This window comes from Notamacropus eugenii, chromosome 1, assembly GCF_028372415.1.
Source record: "Notamacropus eugenii isolate mMacEug1 chromosome 1, mMacEug1.pri_v2, whole genome shotgun sequence".
Classification (NCBI taxonomy): Eukaryota; Metazoa; Chordata; class Mammalia; order Diprotodontia; family Macropodidae; genus Notamacropus; species Notamacropus eugenii.
The window spans coordinates 413595011-413615723 of record NC_092872.1 but is presented as its reverse complement, the minus strand read 5'-3'; the positions used below and the strand labels follow the sequence as shown (position 1 = coordinate 413615723).

At 50.0% G+C, this 20713-nt stretch overlaps 1 protein-coding gene across 2 annotated transcripts in view; it reads right to left on the bottom strand.

The window, feature by feature from the left end:
* Window positions 1-20713, bottom strand: part of UNC5A (unc-5 netrin receptor A) — a 103942-nt gene that overhangs the window by 12957 nt on the left and 70272 nt on the right. The window contains exons 3-9 of one of the 2 annotated variants that reach the window (XM_072631106.1): window positions 13700-13843; window positions 12999-13102; window positions 11607-11787; window positions 10700-10867; window positions 5389-5553; window positions 3525-3713; window positions 1517-1819 (exon numbers count right to left, since the gene is read on the bottom strand). In XM_072631106.1, the coding sequence (XP_072487207.1) occupies window positions 1517-1819; window positions 3525-3713; window positions 5389-5553; window positions 10700-10867; window positions 11607-11787; window positions 12999-13102; window positions 13700-13843 (1254 nt within the window). The remainder of the gene's footprint in view (window positions 1-1516; window positions 1820-3524; window positions 3714-5388; window positions 5554-10699; window positions 10868-11606; window positions 11788-12998; window positions 13103-13699; window positions 13844-20713) is intronic. The other variant, XM_072631107.1, reaches the window with a different exon arrangement.

Here is a 20713-nt window from a genome sequence, read left to right as displayed (position 1 = left end):
TTCTGTACTTGGGGAACGGATTACTCAGATTCAAGTGGAATACTTGTTGATCCCTGTTAAATCTGGCCCATATGCAAATATTTCCTCATCTTTTTGGATCTAGATTCTGTCATCCATGGGTAATTACTCCAGCTTCATGTCATCTGCATATTTGATAAGAACATCATGTATGCCTTTAGAGGCCACTAGGTGGCGCAGTGGTTAAAGCGCTGGGCCTGGAGACCTCATTTCAAATCTGTTCTTTGATACTAGATCTGCGTCTCTGGGCAAATCAATTAACCTCTGTCTACCTCAGTTTCCTCAACTTTAAAATAGAGATAATAGCACCTACCTCCTAAAGTTGTTGTGAGGATTAAATATCAAATTCTTAGCACAGTTGCTGGCACACAGAGGCTTCCTAATTCCTTCTTTGCTTCCATCCTGCCTTCCTCCCTCCTCTCCTTTTTTTATTGCATTCTTCCCCTTTCCTCCATTCTCCCCTCCCTCTCCCATCCTTCTTTCCTCCTTTCCTTCTATCTTTCCCTCCTTCCTCCCTCTTTCCATCCCTTCCTCTCCTGTTCCTCACAAAAATGTTGAATAAGAGAAAGCCCTGGTTGTTATAAACCTCTCTCCAGACTGAAATTCATCAAAGAAACAAGGATGGCATGACATCTTAGTGAACCCATGCTGGCTCAGGTGATCACTGCTTCACCTTCTAAAAGCTCAGAAGTGCTTGTGGGATCCCAACAATGAGCACAGAGCTGCTCAGGTGCAGCCTCAGGAACTGACAACAGGATGTGGGTTCCATCAAAGCCAGGAGAGGCAGTCAGTCATGTGGCATGCAGGGCAGCAGCAATGAGTTCCCTCTATTCCGCGGAGATCCCTCAGTGTATCACCCTCAGCCTACCTCAGCCTCAGCCAAGAGGCTCCAGTATCCAACGAGGGCTCACAAAACCACCATCTTCTGCCTCAAGTTGCTTTGTTTAATTCCAAACTCACCCTGCCCCATCCCTGGTGTCCCCAATCTTTCTGCTACACTTGTAACACTCCTATACTGGAGATGAGCAAGGGGTTTGGCTGAGATGGCTTTAAAGATCATCAGCAGTTACTTGCTAATCCACCTCAAATTCAAATGCTATTTATTCAAAATAGAGATGCTGTCCCTAGTGTGCCTACTGTCTCCCGCAAGCCCATTTAGACACAGTTATCTAAATAACTCTGATAGTAATAACTAACCTATAGCATGTCATGGTTTATAGAGCATTTTCCATACAATGGCTCTGTGAGGGATTTAGAGCAAACATCATCATTCCCATTTTATAGATGAGTAAAATGAGTCTCAGTAGGGGAAGTGGTAGAAAGTAAAGTTGAGGTCACCATTTGAATTCAGGTTTTCTGACTCCAAGTCATAACTTTCCTTTCTGCAACAGTACCTCTTACTCTCTCACATCTATTCCCTTCCCTCTTGTATCTCCCCTTCCTGTAGGATGCTGGCTGTGGCTTGATGAGCGTCTGCCCATCACACAACGTGCTCTACCTGTATTGGGGATCATCAGCCGTCCCCCCAGGAAGTTAAAGGTCCCATAAGCCATGTTGCTGGCCCCCCGGGGCAGGGAACGGAAGTAGTTCTGGGTGGAGAGACGGGCGACAAAGTCTTCGGCCTCAGAGGCAGGTGAGCTGTGGTGCAAGGTGTGCCGGCCACTGCCCAGGGGGCTAAGGAGATGTCCATTGGTGAGCTGGAACTTGGGGCCAGAACTTTCCTGCCGAGGGCACAAGGTACCCTGGTATGTAGTGGTTGTGGTGCTGAGGTCCGGCTGGATGGTCAGCAGGTGGGAGTTGTCTATTAGGGAGGGAAAAGAGAAAAGGGGGGAAGAATTACAAGATGAGAGTGAGAAGGAACCTTAGAGGTCTTCTGATCCAGCAGAAATCCCCTCTGCTACATCCCTAATATGAGGCCATCCAGCTTTCTCTTGAAGACCTCCAGCGATGGGGAACTTACTACCTCCAAAGGCAGTCCACTTCACTCTCAGGAAGCTCTATATGTTAGGTAGTCTTTTCTTTCTAGTGAGTTGAGATCTGCCCCAATACAAACTAAACCTCCGACCCTGGGGCAGCTCTTCACATGCCTGGAGGCAGTTATTAAACCCCCCCCCCCTTTTCTGAAGAAGGGTCTTCTCTCCTTCAGACAAATATTTCCACTGCCTTCCCTACAACAGGGTTTCCAGCATTGTCTCCATTCTGATTGCCACTCTTGAGTCAAACTCAAGCTTACCAGTCAATCAACTGGTTTACACACATTTAAGCACTTAATATATGTTCCGCACTGTGCTAAGCCCTGGGATATTAAGAGCTGGTTCCTGCTCCAACAAAAACCAACAGAAAACAACAGTGTGAAAGGACAACCCTTGCCTCAATGAGCTCACATTCCACTGGAAGAGACAACCCCCAACCCCGAAGTCCATTTGAGATATGAAGAGAGGAGAGCAAAGAAACATCAGTAAAACGTGGTTCCCCCAACTTGAGGCAGTATTCCAAATGAGGTCTGGCAGGGTCGGAGGCAGGGGAGCAGGATGGTTCCCCTTCTCTTATTGTTTTCTAAAACACAATTAACTCTTGGGTGCCAAGCCACATTACTTACTCAAACTAAGCTCCTGGATGTGGAAACCCAGCACCCCACTGCCCTTCAAGGCAGCAGCCAGACTGTGCTCTGCTAACTGGCACACCAAAAAGCGAGTGCTGCTGTTGAATTCAATTTACTAGGTAACTAACTGAGGATGGCAGGGGCAGTTAAGATGGCTCAGAGGACAGTGCACCAGGCCTGGAGTCAGGAAGACTCATCTTCCTGAGTTCAAATCTGGCCTTAGATACTTACTAGCTGTGTGACTCTGGGTAAGTAAGTCATTTAATCCTGGTTGCCTCAGTTTCCTCATCTGTAAAATGGGTGGGAAATGGAAATGGCAAACCACTCCAGTATCTCCACCAAGAAAACTCCAAATGGGGTCACAGAGAGTCAGACATGACTGAGAACTCAACAGTAACAACAAACTGAAGGTTAGACCTTCAAACCCTTCTTGGGAAATGGAAGGGGCTATGACAGACTGGGGAGGAAGGAGATGGAGGCTCTAGCATTGATTTATCAAGGATAACTGTCACAGCACTTTCAAGTTTATGAGACGGTTTCCTCATGAGACCCCAAAGAGTCAGGGTGGAAGCTATTATCATCCCTATTTTACAGACAACCAAATCATGGCCCAGAGATAGGAAATGACTTGTCCAGGGCCACAAAGCTGCCAAAACAGCAGATGATTTGACTCCAGGTCTGCTGCTCTTTTCCAAAGTCATCTGGCCTAGGAAAGCCATGAGGAGACCCCCCAAGTTCCAACTTTGGGCCAAGGTCATTGACACATGGGCCTCCAAGAGCTCCGCCCATGGGCCCCTCTGTCAGGCCCATCTTGTTGGCAGAGACTGTCCCCCTGTGACAGGGCTCTGGGGAAGCTTTGGCCAGGGTATGCCTGGAGGGTCTAGTCAAAGCGGGATGACCTCACCTGCCTTGGTGGGTTTGATGCTGACAGGCTGGAAGCCTGAAGTCAGAATGGATGAGTCAGCCACGTCCGAGTCCAATCCCTCTTTTTTCCGGCAGTAAACCAGGATGAGGACGAGCAGGAGGAGGACCAGGCACACAGCCACAGCGATGAGCCCCACGTACAGGGCCACATCTTCCGGGCCTGAGGCAGCTGGGAGAGGGAGCGCGGTAAAAGGTGAAGAGGATTTCCGCTGCCCAGCCCCCACAGAGCAGAACAGAGCCAGTGTTGAAGGGCTCACACTCTCCAGGGCATCCAGACTGGATGTGGGGGTGTGTGCCTATGTAAGCTGCAGGAAGTCAGTCTGCACTCACCAGGGGTGCCAACTCTGGCTGAGAACAGCAGCACAGGATGGGGGAATGTGGAGCCTCGGGTTCTAGTCTCAGATCACTTACTGATCTGCATGACCTTAGACTTCTCCACCCTAATTATCTAAGCTGGGTTAGACAATTTCTATGGTTCCTCTCAGTTCTACGTTTCAGAGTCCTGACATTCTATGCTCCTGGACGATGCTTTCTGGTTTCAAGTGTGACTCTGATTTGGAGGAGTCTCTACAGTCAGGGATGGGGTAGAGGGAGGCAAACTCATGTCTTCTCTGGACCCAGGACTGGCCTCTGAAGACCAGCTTACTGTGGCCTGTGGCAGAGTCCTATGGAAGCCTATACCTCTTATAAAGGGCCTGACATGGGGGGTTGGGGGAGGTGGGTCCTCTGGAGGGTTCAGAGGGCACAGCCTCTGTTCTTTTCCTCCCACTTTTACATTTTCTTTCTCCCAGGTACATGATTGGCCATCCTTTCTTGACCCTGGGCCTGCTGGGTATATGCGGAAAAAGCCCACAGAAATGTGTGGAGCCTAAGACGGGATTTAGGTTGGGAGTGGGGGTAGGAGAGAGCAGAACAGAAAGGACAGGGGCCCTGGTGGGGAGAGGTAGGATTAGCTGTCTGGAGAAATCAATATTGATTTTAGTGGGAATCTGCATAATGGAAGGAAGGTCCATCAGGAAGGAATTGACACAGATAATTAGGTTTTTAATTGAAAGCGAAGGTGGGGGTGGTTTCAGGGAAGCATCACATTAGAACCTTTGTGTTAGTGACATTGGCCCAGCACTTCCATCCTTTACTTTCTCTCCCCCTCCCAACTGCTCTGACATGACGGGAGGTGGTGTTGGGGAGGGATGGTCTCCCAGAACATAGATTTTGATCTAGAAAAGACATTAGGAGTCATTTAGTCCAAACCCATCAATCTCCTGAGGCGAGGAACTGAGGTCCATAGAGGTTATGGGAGTTTCCCAAGGTCACACAATAAAAGCCAGCATTCAAACCCAGGTTCTCTGACTCTGAATTCAGCTGTCTTTCCATCAGACCATTTAGGGCAGGGGCAGGGGCTGCTACAGGGCAGACATTGCCATTGTCTAGTTCATGGGCCAGGGCCTGAGAATGAGGGTACCCCCGACTCCTAAACCCAGGGACTCCCCACTGAGCATCGTGATGAAGGAGGTGCTTAGTGAAACCTGGGACCTGTCCAAGAGGAGCTGGGCCAGGTGATTGAAGAGATGTGGAAAACCATCTCCAGCTTCCAGGAGAGTGGAGGTGGGGCTGGGGTGGGGGAAGGAGACCCTTTACTGGGAGCATAGGGCTAGGAAGGATTCCAGGCTTGGAGGGTTAGATTAATCATCAAGGGAGAGAAACAGGAGAGGGAGGAATGAGGGGAGAAGTCTCTGTAGGGGGAAATTTCATGGTACAGGAGTAAAGGAGGAATGTAGTGGAATGGTTATAGTTCAGGAAAGCCTCATTATTTGGGGTGAGGTGACATTCTGGGGACTACTCACTGTGAATGCAGAGGTCACTGGTGCAGTTGCGGGTGTCCAGGTCAGCTCCCTGGCATTCTTCCCCACCATTACGGGGCTGGGGCTCAGAGCATTCCCGACTCCTCCAGCGGGTACAGTCCAGGGCACAGGCTGACCATTTGCTCCACTCAGTCCACCCTCCGTCTACTGCACACGGGGACAGGGACACCAGATAGAAGCAAAGAAGAAACAGTCAATCCCTCACCCCCAGGGGTGGGACGAACTCCCTTCCCCCTATTCCACCTCTCATCTTGGGTGAAAAAACAAAGGATGTCCCAGAGAGAAGGCCTCAGAGGGGCTGGAAACATCAGGCCTGTGCTTGTCCATCTGAAGCATGGATAGTGGAGCAGGGGAAGGTGTCAGCGGACATGATGGCGGCGGCGACGAGTGATGGCGGCTGCACGCGAGAGCTAATGAAAGTGGGAGGTGGTATGATGTCAGGGCCGGTAGGCAGAGCCTGGGCTAGGTGTGGTGCTAAGGCGGAGAGTCAGCAATAACGTCAGTGGGACGCCAAGGAACATCCACTGGGTGAAGAGGCAGGCCTCAGCTGGACCCCCTGCTGTCTAGGGCCAGTAGTTAGGATGCGGAACTGATGAGGCTGACATCCTATATTTAATCCTCATTCAGGTCTGTGAGTTCCTCTGTATTCCAAGGCAGCCACCAGACTCTGACCCCACACTAATCTCCGATCCTAGAATCATGAATTAAGTCTCGAGCACTAAACCCTACCCCAGAAGGACCCTGTGAGCTGTTCTCCCCTTGGCTAATACTACAACGTCCAAGCCTGCACATAGCTGGCGCTTCCTTGTCTTAGTTACCCTTTATCAAATGATGCAACAGTGGCTATCTGCTTTTATAAGGTCAGAAATGAACATTTATTCCCACGAGAAGAGTTCTGTCCTTGGCCTTCTCTCTCCCTTAACAATCTCATCAGCTCCTTTGGCTTTAATTATCACTACTGTGTGGATAAATCCCAACTCCACGTCTCCAACCTTAACCTTTCCCCCAAGATTCAGTCTTGGATTTCCAAATGGATGGTGAACATCTCCATAATAACTGGCTTTTCACAGAAGACGAAATGGAGGCTGAGAGAAGTCTGCCTCGTGTCACAGATCCAAGAAGTGATTGAGCTGCCTAATTTGAACCCAAGTCTTCCTGGCTGCAAGTCTAACAGCGTTCATTATATCATGCTCCCCCCCAAAGGATACAAGCACCTAAACCGAAGTATCTTCTCCCTAGAAGCTACCCCTTTCCCTGTATCTGGAGATGGCACCACCATCACTGCAGTCACTGAAGCTTGAGAACACCCAGTCATTGACTCTTCCCTCTCCTTCACCTGCTGCCCCCCACTCCCACACCACTACATCCAATATGCTGCCAAGCCGGGTCAATTTTCTCTCTGCAATATCTCCTGCGTTTGTCTTCTTTGAATTCTCACTGCTACTACTACCTGTTCTTTGGGCCCTCATCTCTCTTTCCCTAGCCAAGAGGATGAAATATAAATTCCTTAGTCTGGCCTCTGAGACCTTCCATAATTTAGCTCCAATCTGCCTGCCCAGTGCTCTCTTATGCCTGTTTCTAGGGCAATCTCTGGCCTCTGTACCCATTTCCTGACACCACATGGAAGATGGGGGCCCCTTATGGCCTCTGGACACCACCAGGTGCCAATTCATGAGACTACAGATTTAGGGCTGGTAAGGACCTCAGAAGCACATACTGTTTCTGCCAAAGTGGACTGGTCTGGGGTCTTTTTCTTGTCTAGCTCTTCTGTCTTGGGCTCACACTGTCCTTGTGTTTGGAGCTGACCTACCCTGGCCTTTTCTCCACCTTTAGGCCTGGTTCAGGTACATCTCATCTTCCCTCACCTCTGGGTGAAAGTGATTTTTTCCCTCCTGAGTCTCTCCAAGGTCCATGGTGCAGAGCTCTCTGTTATTCCATCACTGTCCTGGAACCTCCTCGCCTTCCCTCCCCCATTACATTGTAAGCACCTGATTGCTGAGGATTGCTGAGGCCTGCTTCGTTATCATCTCTAAACTCTGATGCCCGGGACAGGGACTTAAACGCATAATAAGTGTTTGCAGTGCTGAATTGTAACCATGCCCGCCTGGGCCCTGGGGCATCTGTGAAGCCAGAGGTTTCCACTTGGTGGAAATGACAGCCCCCAATTTTACAGCACTCTACAGTGCTACAACCAGGAGGTCAGTGTAGCAAATGGTATTATGTCCATTTTACTCATAAGGAAACTGAGACTCACAGAAAGGAAGCTGGCTTATCCAAGTTCCTTGGGAGTGTGAATTGTTTCATTCTTGCTACTTGTATATCCAGTCTGAGAGATGCTTGTTGACTGATGGACTAACAGTAAGTGACATGTCAAGATTGGAATGCAGGCTCTACGCCCTGGAGCTACGCTTTTTCCTGCACGGCGTTTCACCTATGTCCTTCCCCAGTGTCCAGCAGGAGACCCCTCCCACGGATGTTCCTTAATCAACATGTGCTACCTTGGGGAGGTGTTTCTTGATCCACTGTGCAGCTGCTCTAGGTCAGACCTAGGTCGGCCCATATTTCCCCCTTACTCAATCAACTCTAATGGTTCCCTAATATCTCTGGAGTAAATTTAACTTCCTTCATTTGGAACACAGTACTTTATACCACATGGTCCCAAAAGTACCTTTCTAGCCTTCTTATGCATTATTCCCTTTCACATATGCCTGGCCCAGCCAACTGGCCTTTCTCCTCTTCCTCATCCAATACATCTTTTCCTTCCTCCATACCTTCTCTGTTCTGGCTCCTTCTCAAGCAAGGAATGGATGCCCTCCTCCCTCCCCTCCAATAATCCTTTATTTCCTTCAAAACTCAGCCACCTTCTACAAAAAGCCTTTTCTGATCTCCATCCCCCATTTTCCATGGCCTTGTATTTAGTGTGTATAGACTGTATGATTTGAGGGCAGGGGCTGGTTCATTTTCTGTCCTTGTATTCAGTCTCTGTCACACGGTAGGCACTGAATAAATCAGGGGTGGGGAACTTGCTCCTGGAGGCCACATGTAACCCTCTAGGTCCTCAAGTGTGGTCCTTCGACTGAATCCAAACTTCATAGAACAAATCCCCTCAATAAAATGGTTGGTTCTGTAAATCTTGGACTCAATCAGAAGGCCACACACAAGGACCTAAAAGGCCACACGTTCCTCAACCCTGAATGAATGCTTGTTGTCTGACTGAATGCTGTTGAGAGCTGAGGAGGAGATTGTGGATGGCTCAGTAGGGTCCTACCTATATTCAGCTGTCCCCAGCTGTGCCCCAGGACACAGTCTGGGGCTAAGAAACAACATCCTCCTGCTGGCAATGTCAGACCTCAACCTGGCTCTCTTGTGCAGACACATCCAACTACTGGTCTCACATTGACCACATATAGCCTGGCCCTACAGCAACCCCAGTGTGCCAGTATGAGGGACGATTCTCCACACCTGCCCACTGTGGGCACCTTTTCTTTCCCCTCATCATTCTCCCCTGACCTCTCGGTTCCTCACACAACCACATAGCAACTCTCCAATTCATGGCAGCCCACCAAAGAGCCAGACAGGTTGAGCCGATGCCCCAGGGACACAGAGGGGGTGTGCCAGTGGGGCTTTAGGATCAATGGTCTATGCAGAGAAATCAATTCACAAAAGACAGGCCAGAGCCCAAGGGCACTGGGCCCAGAGCCCAGCTCTGGTGCTCAAACACTTGTCTACTTATGGAATCAAAGAACACAGAATGACACAGATGGAAGGAAGCCCACAACCTAGACTGTTAGATATTGAAAGGGTCTTAGAACACAGAATGTCAGAGCTGGGAGGGACCTCAGAACACAGAATGTCAGAGTTGTAAAGGATGTTAAAACAAAGAATGTCAGAGCTAGAGAAGAATTTTAAAACATAGGATGTCAGAGCTGGAAAGGATCATAGAACTTAGAACACACAGAATGCCAGAGAAGATCATCCCATTGTTTTACAGGTGAAGAGAAGAAGGCCTACAGGAGGCTGGTGGTTCAGCCAAGACTAGACCCCAATATTCTAGCACTTTCTCCAGTGACTTCCTAGCCTAACACCTAATGGACTGATCTTCCATCTGCTATTTCCCCACCTTATTCATATCTCTTCTGTCTGAAGATACGACTTCTCTGGTCTCGGCGCCAAGGCAACCTCCAAAGGACATCCCTCTACAGCCAACCCTTTTCATGGAGGATGTTCAAAGGCAAGAGGAGGATTTAGAGCCGGGTTTGGGAGAAACAGATGTGGCACTGAGGGGTAGTAGCCAAGTCTCCTTCTCAGCAGATGGTGCCCACCATGCAGATCTGAAAATGTGGTTTCCCCTTGGATCCAGTATTGCTCCTGGGGACAAGTCAACATTCATTCGTACCTGGTGCTATGGTGGGAGGACACGCCCTCCCTCCAGGGGACTTGCTGAGGGTGGGCGGGTGGGCTGAAGGGGAACCCAGGAGAAAAAAGCGCTAACGAGGGGATTTCAGACATTCTAACAAGACCTGAATTCATCTAGTCCAGCAAATATTTAGCCTCTACTCAAAGGCTTCGGGGTGAGGAAATTCTTTACTTATTAAAGCAGAGTCCATTCCAACTTCTGGACATCACTAATGGCTAAGGAATTTTTCCTTATGTTCAGCCTAAATCTACTTCTCAACTTTTCCCTACAGTTTCTAGTTATGCCTTCAGAACAAATGTAAGCCCTCTTCTCCAAGATCACGCTACAGCTGTTACACAGTGCATCGAGACTTGCAAAATGCTTTACAAATATTACTTCATTTTCTCATCACAAAAACCCTGGGAAATAGGTGTTATGATTATTCTCATTTTACAAACGAGGAAACTGAGGCAATCAGGTCAAGTGGCTTGCCCTGGGTCTTTCTGATTCCAGGCCCAGCACTCTATCCATGGCACCATTCGACTGCCCTGAAGGCATTACCCCACAACCCCTGAGTCTCCTCTTTACCAAGCCAAACATGTCCACTTCTTAATCAGTCTTCATGTGGCATGTTTTCCAGTCCCCTCACAATCCTGGCTGTCCTCCTTCAGACAAGCTCCAGTTTGCCAATGTACTTTTTTAAAGTACAGTGTGCAGAACCAGACATACTTCTGCCCAGCAAGTACTTGACCAAGATAAAGGATGGTAGCCCCATCACCCTGAGCTAAAATGGCCTCTGGCCCACCTGCCTGGCCTGAATGGTGGGACTAGTGCGATGGAGGCGGCTGAGTGACCAAATGCAGGGTGGCCATGGTAGTGGAGGCGAGGGGCCAGTACCTGGGCACAGGGTGGCACAGGCGGTTTTCTGGCCGCTCTGGCCCTCACAGAAGGAGCCCCCGTTGAGAGGTGCCGGGTTGGTACAGCTCCGGCTGCGTTTCTGCCAGCCTCGCCCACAGGTGGCACTGCAGGCTGACCACTCCGTCCAGGTCGACCACCCACCGTTCACTGGTGTGGGACAGAGAAGGGACCAAGATCAGCAAGGCCCGAGGCTTGGCATGGAGTACCTCCCTAGGTGGGCTTGGAGGTGCAAGAGTGGGGGCCAGGGACTCTGCAGAGGCAATGTCCTTAGCTGTGAATAAAACCCTGTGCATTCCTGGCTGCAAGGGGAGTTGCCCCATGGCAGAGAAGAAGGGGGAGGTGAGGGCAATGTGTGTGTGTGTGTGTATGTGTGTGGGGAGATCCAGACTCTGGTCAGTGCCCACATGGGACCCTATCTCCTAGGCTGCCCTCTTCTGGCAGCCACTTGCAACAATACCCAAACAGAAGTACCATGCTCCATTCTAGAGATCAGCCCAGGTCTGGTGTCCTCTCACCCCAGCCTATTCTAGGAGAAACACCATCCCCCCACCTCATGCTGCCTGCCAAGGAATAAGGTCACAGGCTTTCAGCACCCCCTCGCCCTGGGTTCTCTCCTTCCTGTACCCGTGCTTACTTGGAATATCCTGCAGACTTCTTATCTCCCACATCCATGCCCCTGCCTGCCATCTGTCTTCTGCAGCACCAGCAGGCCATGTGCCCTCCTTTTCCATGGCCCCCTCTTAGATCACAGTATCTACAGTCCTGTGTCTCTCTCAGACCAGAGCACCTATGACCCTTCTCTGATCATACAGTTCCACGTGCCCTTCATCCAGTCGTGGCCAAGGCCACAGGGAGACCATGGGGTAAGGGGAGGGTGGTGGCTCACCATAGACAGTGACAGCGGCAGAAGAGCTGCGGCGACGGGCCACGATGTTCTTGGCCACACAGGTGTAGTTGGCTGTGTCAGCCAGGCGGGCCTGGCGCACCACCAGGCTATGCTCCCGGGTCACATAGACGTTGGGATCCAGGGATGGGTCAACTAGGTCCTCGTTTCGGAGCCATTCCACCTAGGAGAATAGGGAGGTGCTAACAGATCTGTCTCCATAGGCTCTGCCCAGAAGGGCTCTACCAGGGAGGGGGATGGCTTTGGAGACTGCCTGGGGTCTGTCTTGGTTGTTCCTTATCTACATGATTCCTTCCTAGAAAGGCACTGTCTGCAAGAACCCTGAATTGGGGTAGAGGAGTGAGAGCTCTGCCTACATGGGTCCTGCCCAAAAAAGACCGTGATACACAGGAGGCAGAGTTGCCACCATGGGGAGCCTCCTGAGCTCTTAGATTTGATGAGCAGCAAATATGTTTTGGAACAGGCATCCTGGGATACTGCCCAAGGCAGGCTCTTGGGCAAGAGATGATGGGGGATAGATGGGGGTAGAGATTAGTATGATGATGCTCGTTGGCCCAGGTCCAGGCTGACCTTGTCTCAGCCCAGGGTATACAGACCAGACCAGACTCTGCAGTTACTGAACATCAGAGCTGATAGGCACTTCAGGGCTCATCCAAGTACATCCCTCTTAATGTACAGTGAGCAAACTGAGATCAAGCGAGGTTAACGTTCTGGCAGCTTGCTCAGGATCACAAAAATAGTCCATAGTAGAGCCAGAATCAGAACCCAGGTCCTTTTATTACAAACATAAGGCTCTTTCTACTACATCTCACTGCTGTGAGCACTGCATAGATGCTGTCTATGGGACAAGCACAAAAAAACCAACCAACCAAAAAATCAAACAAAAAATAGCCCCAGTCTGCTGAGGGGGAGTAAGCCCATGATGAATGCGCCTGAGCTTACCTTCCCTGGAGACTCCCTTCCCTCGTGGGCTGGTAGCTTGAGATTATGGTGTCCCCCTCCTGCACTCCCCAGCAGATGGGTTGCATAGCAGACCCCTCACAGACTGCCTTCACCATTATTCAAGGCCTTACCTTATTTAGAGGCTCAGAGGAGCTTGTAGGAGTCTCAGACACCATTTAGTGAATGGATTTTAGCCCAACCCTGTCATTTTTATAGGAAAGGAGACCCAGAAGAGCCTTGCTTACCCAGACTAAACACCCTGATACTCCGAGGCATCTGGCTGGTGTGGGGGCCTGGGGAGGGAGTGTCCAGAGGAATAGGAAGGAGGCTAAACATGCTGACTGCACAGGCTCCAAAGGGCTACAGAAAGTGGGCTCTTAGTTGGGCCTTCTCCCCCTTGTGTTGCCCCACAGACCCAGGCCTGCCTCTTACCTCAGCAGGAGGGATGCCCTCAGGTGGGCGGCAGGGCAGGACGATGCCCTGTTCCAAGGACACTTCCTTGGCCAGAGGCTCCTGTTCAAAGTTCTTGCGCAAATCTAGGAGGAGAAATGAGAGAGTTGAGGGCTTCCTGAAGCAGACCCTGCCAGACACTAAGAGGAGGACTTTTCCTGGGCTAGTGCCCAGGAAAGAATCCATGTGATCAGGGGCATCTGTGGACTCTGCAGGGTGGCTGGTCCTCCCAGGGTGGTGGTGGTGGGAACAGGATCTGGGCTTTGAGGGGAGCAGGTAAGAGAGATTGCACAATCAAGGAAAGAGGCTAGTTCTAAAGCCTAGAAAGGTGGAGATAGCCAGTGGCTAGACTCAGGGCTGGAAAGGAACCCTAACCCTCCATCATGGGGTTGCAGAAGAGGAGGGGCAGTGGGAACTGGACCTGCTATCTAACCCCCTCAGAGTTCAGGCCAAGACCGAGGCCTAGCAGTGGGAGGCCCCTGGGCATCTCTCTGAGCCCCTGTCATTAGAAGGCTCACTTGACTGTGCCTCCCCATCCAGAGAAGTCCATTCTGGACCTATCTTCATCCAGGGAAGGACTCTCCAATCTTATCCCATCTTTGCTCAAGGAAGATCCTGCAATCCCACTTCCTTATCTAGGACAGGTTCATGGCCCCCCTCCCAGTTACCCCCATGGTGCTCACAGGCAATGCGGACATAGGCCTTCTGGCTCTTGGTGGTGCCTGAAGAACTCCAGGCCACACACTGGCACCAATACTCCTCCAGACCAAAGACTTTTTCCACCTGTTGCCTGGAGATGTTGATGCGGACCTCCATCATGGGCAGCCCTGGATGAGGAGGAAAAGGGCCATGAGGGGTGTGGGATGGGGCTAATGATAGCCAGAGGACTACCAAAAGTCCTCCTCTTAGTGCCTGGCAGGGCCTGCTCCAGAAAGCCCTCAAGTGGGAATCAGAGGCTCCCACTGACTTGGGGGGAGGTGCATGGATGTGAGCCCCAGGGAGCCACCAGCATTTGGGCTGCCTGAGTGGGGAACCCAGGAATTCGAGTGTGGCAAGAGGTTTGTGGTGGAGGGGAGGGCCATCACTGTAGGCTGTACTGAAGCTAGGGTGATGTTATAAAGTTAGAGCAATCCTGAGGATACAGAACATCATGGCTCAAAGAGACTTTAGAGAACTGAAGAGAGATTTTCACAGCTGGAAGGGATCTTGGAGATCATGTAGTCCAACCTTTCTGTCTCTATAGAGATGCAGAAACTGAGGGTCAGAAACGTTAAATGTGAAGGTCTGAAATACGTGCATGTGTGAGGGACAGGGTCAAGTGAGTGTATCTTGAGTGGACTGGGGACCTGAAGGGCCATACTGGAACACTATTAGCACAAGGCAGAAGGGTGTGTGTATGTGTGTGAGTGTGTGTGTGTCTGTGTGTGTGTCTTCTTCATCTGCTTGAAGGCTACAGGCTTGAGGTCCACTGGGGTCAGAGGCAGCAACAGCCAAGTCTCAGGTTCAGTTCCACTGCATGACAACATACCATATGAAGGACTCAAGATAATCACTGACAGGTAGTAGTGAGTCCAATGGTTTGGATGCCAAGGCTTCATCTCTGATCTCCTCATAGTGCACTGGGAATAGGGTCCTCCAATGGTCCAGAGGGGCCAAGCTTTTCCAACTTCACTTCCCAGTCATCAATCTGTCATCCCTCTGTCCACCACAGAGACAGGGGAAAATCAGAATGATGTGAGGTTCTGGGTGACAAGGTTCATTATGACAAGACATCAAGGAAGGCTTCCTGGAGGAAGTGGTATTTGAGCTGGACTTCAAAGGACATGCAGGAATTCAGGCAGTGAGTATACCTGCCAGTCACTGGTCTGTCCCTCTGGCCGTCTCTCCATCCCTCTCAATGGCTACTATTCTGTTCCTTTGGCCGCTTTGATGTCCCTCCAGCACCCCTCCCCCGTTTCTCCTCCCATCTGTCTGTCCCTACCAACACCTGTGTGTCTGGACACCAAAAGCAGGGTGCCCAGGAGAGCAAAAACTGTTTCCAATTTCTCCTCCTCCTGACCCCAATTTCCCTCGGGTCACTGGCTTATCAGAAAGAGAGAGCGAAGCAGGGATGGGAATGTGTTTCTATTGTTAACAGAGAAATTCAATTAGGGCTGCCGTGCAGGGAGTCAGGGCTGAGCCCAGCGGAAGGAGCCCAACTTAGCTCAGTTGCTTTAGATCGGGGTGGCTGGAGGTGTGTAGGGGCCGTCCTGCTAATTTGTTAACCTGACCTTTCAGTGCCACCTGTCTTTGTGTCCTGGCCCCCCCAAAAACTCATGGTTAGCCCCTCTCTACCCCTGGTCCTTGGTCCCATTCTTACAATTAGCGTGGCATAGTAAAAACAACCCCAGATTAGAAGTTAGGAGGCCAGGTTTGAGACCTGGGTTCAAGTCCCTGGTCCAATTTCCTACTCTGATACTCCCCAGCTGTGTGACCTGGGACAAGTAAGTCACTTTAGCTCTGTGATGCTCCACTATGAGATGAGGGAGGTAGATGAGGGCCCCTCAGCTCTGATATTCCATGTTCTCAGGGCCTTTCCTCCTCTGGCATTCTAGGCATCTAGGTCGGCGGACCTCTCTGGGCCCTGGCTGTCTCATCAGTCAGACGGGGATAATCATACCTGCCTGGCTGAACCAGATCCCTTTTGAGGTCCCTTCTAAACTGAGACATGGATCCTGCCGTTGTAACTCTGGCTAAATTGTTGTTTTTCACTGGTATAGGGAAGAGACTTTTTTCTACCCAAGTCCAGCCTTGCAGCATTTCCTGGGGGCACTGAGAGGCTGCCCAAGGTCCCTCCATTAGTATGTGCCAAGAGACCTAAACGATATTTTTCTACTGGCCTTGCCAAATTAACTCTGCTAAGGTGTTGGCTGATAATAAAGGCTTGGACCCTCCCTGGGCCACATGTCTCTACTGCCTAATTCACTCTTCTTTCTAACTTTATACTTCTGTTTATTCAACATCTATCCCTTTTTGATATTTCCACAGTCTCTTAAAAGGTCTTCACACTTCACTCCCTATAATTCATCTTTCATATCAGCCAACAGACTAATCTTCCTCAGATTCAGATTTGATTATGTCACGCCTCTGCTCCAAAGTCCTCAATGACTCCCTATTACTTAATGAGATATAGTCAACCCCTCACCCATCAGCATTCAAGGCCCACCATAATTTGGCACTGCCTCACCTTTCCTGCCTTATCCTGTATTTTTCCCTTCTATGAGTTCTGTATTTCAGCAAAACCAGCTTATTCTTTATTGGTCAAACCTATCCTGTGTTCTCCTTGGCTTTCAATGCTTTTTCTCCCATGGTTCCCAGTGCCTCAAACTGTCCACGCCCCTCTTCCTCACTGCTGCATTTCCTACTTGTCATTTAAAGTCTGGCTCAAATACCACCTCTTCCAGGAAGCCCTCCCTGATGTCTTATCATAAAGACTTTCCCACACAGAACTCAGTCTGTTTTGCTCCTTTCTAAAAATAGTTGCCATATAACACTGCTTGTTGGGGTTGCCTGTTCTGATGCCTTATCCCCCTAGAAGGCAGGACCATGCCCTCGACTTTGAACTGAACCAAACAGGCAGTGACCATATGGAACCCTTACTAAAGCTTAGCTGTAGCTGTGGCCTGACTTCCTCAGACTCCCTTAATCTCAACTTCCTTCCTTGGTGAGCTTGAAAAGGGAGGCACAGGCTGGGATCTGCCTCATCTAATGGGAAGTGACCCCCCGTTTCCCATCCTGGTTTTCTCCCACTCTGCTCCTCTCCTTTCTCCTCTTCTCCCTTTCTCTCTCCTCCCTCCCTTCCCCCCTCCCCTTCTCTCCTCCCCTCCCCTTCTCTCCCCCTCTCCCCTTCTCTCTCCTCTCTCTCCTCCCCCCCCCCCCTCTCCTCTTGAGCTCTGGTCTCCACGTACCCTGGTTATCTTTGTTGAGCTCTCCAGTCCCAGATAGGTCCATCACCCCCCCCCCCCCCATACAACAGAATACAAATATACGCCCTTAATAAAAAGACTGGGCATAGAAAGCAGTATGGGTGGTGTCACTGCAGGGCTGGGCTCAGCTCTGCTGAGAGTACCAGGCCCCTCCCCTTGCCTGTGCTTTCCTTTCCCCTTCAAAACCCAAGTTCTGTCCCTCTAAGTTCCAAAGGCCCACTGCAGAAATCAGAGACAAGCGGGGGCAGTGATGGCTGCAGCTGCAGAGGACAGGTGTGTGTATGTGAGCAGATGTAACCTTGTCTGGCCCCGGCCCTTTCTGAGGATGCAGCAATTAAGATGTTCTGTGTACGAGAGAGAGGGAGGGGGAGAGAGAGAAGAGGAGAGTGAGAGGGGGGAAGAGAGAGAGAGAGAGAGGAAGAGAGAAGAGAGGGAGAGTGAGAGAGGGAGGAGAGAGGAGAGGGAGAGGAGAGAGACAGAGACAGAGAGAGAAGAAGGAAGCAGGGAGGGAGGGGGAAAGGAGGAGGAAGGAGAAAGACAGAGAAGGGTGACTAGAGAGACAGATAAAGAAAGAGAAGAGAGAGGGGAGCAAAGGGGAAGGAGGGAGAAATAGAGGGAGGAAGAGAGAGGGATTTGGCAGCATGGGCCCATGTGGAGATCAGTATAAGTAGGTTTGTGTTTGTTGACTAAGTCCCAGGATGACCTTAGTGGCTGTATTTTTACCCTCTCATAAATCTGGTTCTAATAACCAATCAGTTTGTTTAACAAACAATAAATTACACTTTCCAAGACTGTGCTTAAATGTTTAGGTCAGCAAATATGGGTCTTTTATGGAGTCAAGAGTTTCTGCTCTAATGTATATCACATTTATCCCCTCCTTTTTTTTTCTCTCAGACCTGGTAAAACCATTGCACCAAACCTGTGCCCTCTCCCAATCCTGGGGTAGGAAGAGAAGGATGAGAGCTTAAGGTTGCCAAGGGGTGGCTGCTGGTGGTGGTGGGGCCCTTGCTCCCAAGTAAACATCACTCCCATCTCCCCAAACAAAGCTCTTGAATGGGAGGTCTATGGAGAGGCAGGGTGAGGTCATCCCTGGCCTGCTACTACCTCCTGTGACCTTCCTGGAGGGAGCTATTTCCCCTTTCTCAACTCCAGTTTAGCCATCTGTAAGATGGGGGTAAGCCCTGTGCTGGCTGCCTCACCAGGCTGCTGCAAGGAAAGCATCATGGAAACCTTGTGCACTACAGCAAAGAGTAATTATATTATTATAATTAAGTATGTAACAGGAATATAAATACATATTATTATTAATAATTAGCAAGGGCCGTTCTGTTTCTCCAGCTCCACTGCCCCCCAAATTAAATTCTGGTTAGCTTTGAGAGGACAGAACAAGATCTAAAAACTAGAGATGCCAGGACTCTTAGGGGTCACTGAGTCCAACCCGAGGCCTCATTTTTGTCTTTGTATGCTCAGCACCCAGAACAGTGCCTGACACCATGGCTAGTGCTCGTGAAAGGGCCTATTACAATAAAGAGAGAGAGAGAGAGAGAGAGAGAGAGAGAGAGAGAGAGAGTGTGTGTGTGTGTGTGTGTGTGTGTGTGTGTGTGTGTGTGTGTGTGTGTGTGTGTGTAAGAGAGGGAGACACAGACAGAGAGACAGAGACAAAGAGGGAGGGGAGAGACAGAGAATGAGACAGAGAAAAGTGAGGGAGACAGAGAAAGAGACAGAGAAGAGAGACTGAGAGAGAGAAAGAGATGGAGAGGAGAAAGTCAGAGAGGAAAGATAGAGAAAAGAGAGACAGAAGTAGAGAGCGAAGGAGGAGGAGGGAGGGAGGGAGCGAGGCAGACAGACAGACAGACAGAAGGACAAAGAGACAGAGATAGACAGATAGTGAACGTGCAGGTTGTTTCCAAGGCCAGGCTAGAAAAAATAAAGTGGTCTTAGGTCCAACAATTCCCTGGGATAGCAATTTCCAGGTCTTTCCATGGCCCCAACAGCACAAAATATGGTGCAGGACAGGCCCCCTGTTGGGGACAGTCACAGTATTTTGGGGCTGATAGCGTATAGGATACTGAACGTAAAAGCTGGTTGGGAGCCCACAGAACACAACACTGACACAGCCTATTTGAACAGGGAAGGGAACTTAGAACTTAGAACATGAAAAGGCAAGGCTGGGAGAGACTTGAAAGATTATCTGGTCCAACTCCCTGCTTCTAGGGAGACTTGAAGTGGGGGTGGGGGGAGGGAGTGACTTGCCTAAGGTCACGTAAGGTCACTCGGTGAGCTAGCTAAGTTCCAGACGAAAACCAGAGGAATCAGGGGCTGCTCCAAAAAAACATTCTCTCACAGAAAAGGCTGGGCTGGGAGTGGGGGGAAGGAAGGAGAGGAGATTTGGGGGTCTGTGGTGATTGGGCTCATTGTCCACCCTTGAAGGTCATCCTTTCTGTCAGTGTGTTACTGATGGGAGCAAATAAATGATATAGAAGGTCCTGAATAATGGGGGGCTATTGTAGTAACCCCACTATTCCCTAGCTTTCTAAAGTCTATGAGAGGCCCCCTATGGAACTCATAATAGCCTGGATTTACACTGGAATAGAAACCTGAATAGAACTGGATTTAAGCTTGGAATAGAACTCAGAGGTCATTAGGCCAACCCTCTCATTTTACAGACAGGGAAACTGAGGCCCAAGGAGGACAAGGGTTTGGTCCAAGGTCACCCAACTATTAAGGAGCAGAGGTAGGATTTGAATCCAGGACCTTTGACCCCAGAGCCAATGCTGTTTCTGTACCATTGTTCTCAGTGGATTCTGGTTCCACTGTGTGCCCAGTTCCCCAAGCAGCTGGGCCACCTGAGAGGTTCCTCCCAGCTCTGGATCCACAATCCTATGTTCCTCTTTCCTTTAAGTTCCTGAGCTCTTCACCCCAGTGACCCAATCTATGGGCCAACTGGCTCATTATAGAGAAGGAACTGGTGTCTCTGTGGAGGGGAAGTCACGGGCAGCTAGATGGAGATGTCTGAGGGTAGAATTTAGGGACAGCTGCAGAGGAACTGAACTAACTAGTTTGAATAGAAGCCCTTGCTTATTTTTATTACTAATAGTAGATATTCTTTGTCTTTGTATCTGCAGCACCTAGCAGAATGTCTGGCACCTTTGTTGTTGTTCAGTCACGTAAAACTCTTCATGACCCCATTTAGTGTTTTCTTGGCAGAGATACTGGAGTGGTTTGCCTTCTCCTTCTCCAGCTCATTTTACAGATGAGGAGACTGAGGCCAAAAGGTTAAGTGACTTCTCCAAGGTCACACAAACAGTAAGTATCTGAGGCTGGATTTGAACTCAGGTCTCTCCAACTCCAGGTCTGGTGCTCTAACTGTTGTCTGACACATAGTTGGTATTTAATAAATGCTCACTGACTGATGGACAATGGCAGTGGTAGCCAGCCTGCTGACTCTGGCTTGTCCTAGCACTCAAATCTGCCTACTCTTCCAGACACCTCCTAGAGCACTTTTTGTGCCTCTCTCTAACCCACTTGTTGGAGATTATGGTGTATGGCAGTTACTTGTGTGGTTATCTTATCCCTAAGGACACTGTGTGAGCTCCATGAGGTGGTGGCAGGTCTTTGTCTGAGTCTTCTAGTTCTCCTCTCAGGAGCAGAGGGCTCTGTAAGTAGGGACCACTTCAGGAAGGGCCCATAAGCTTAAAGGGTCCTGGCCTTCCTGGTACCGCAGCAGAAAGC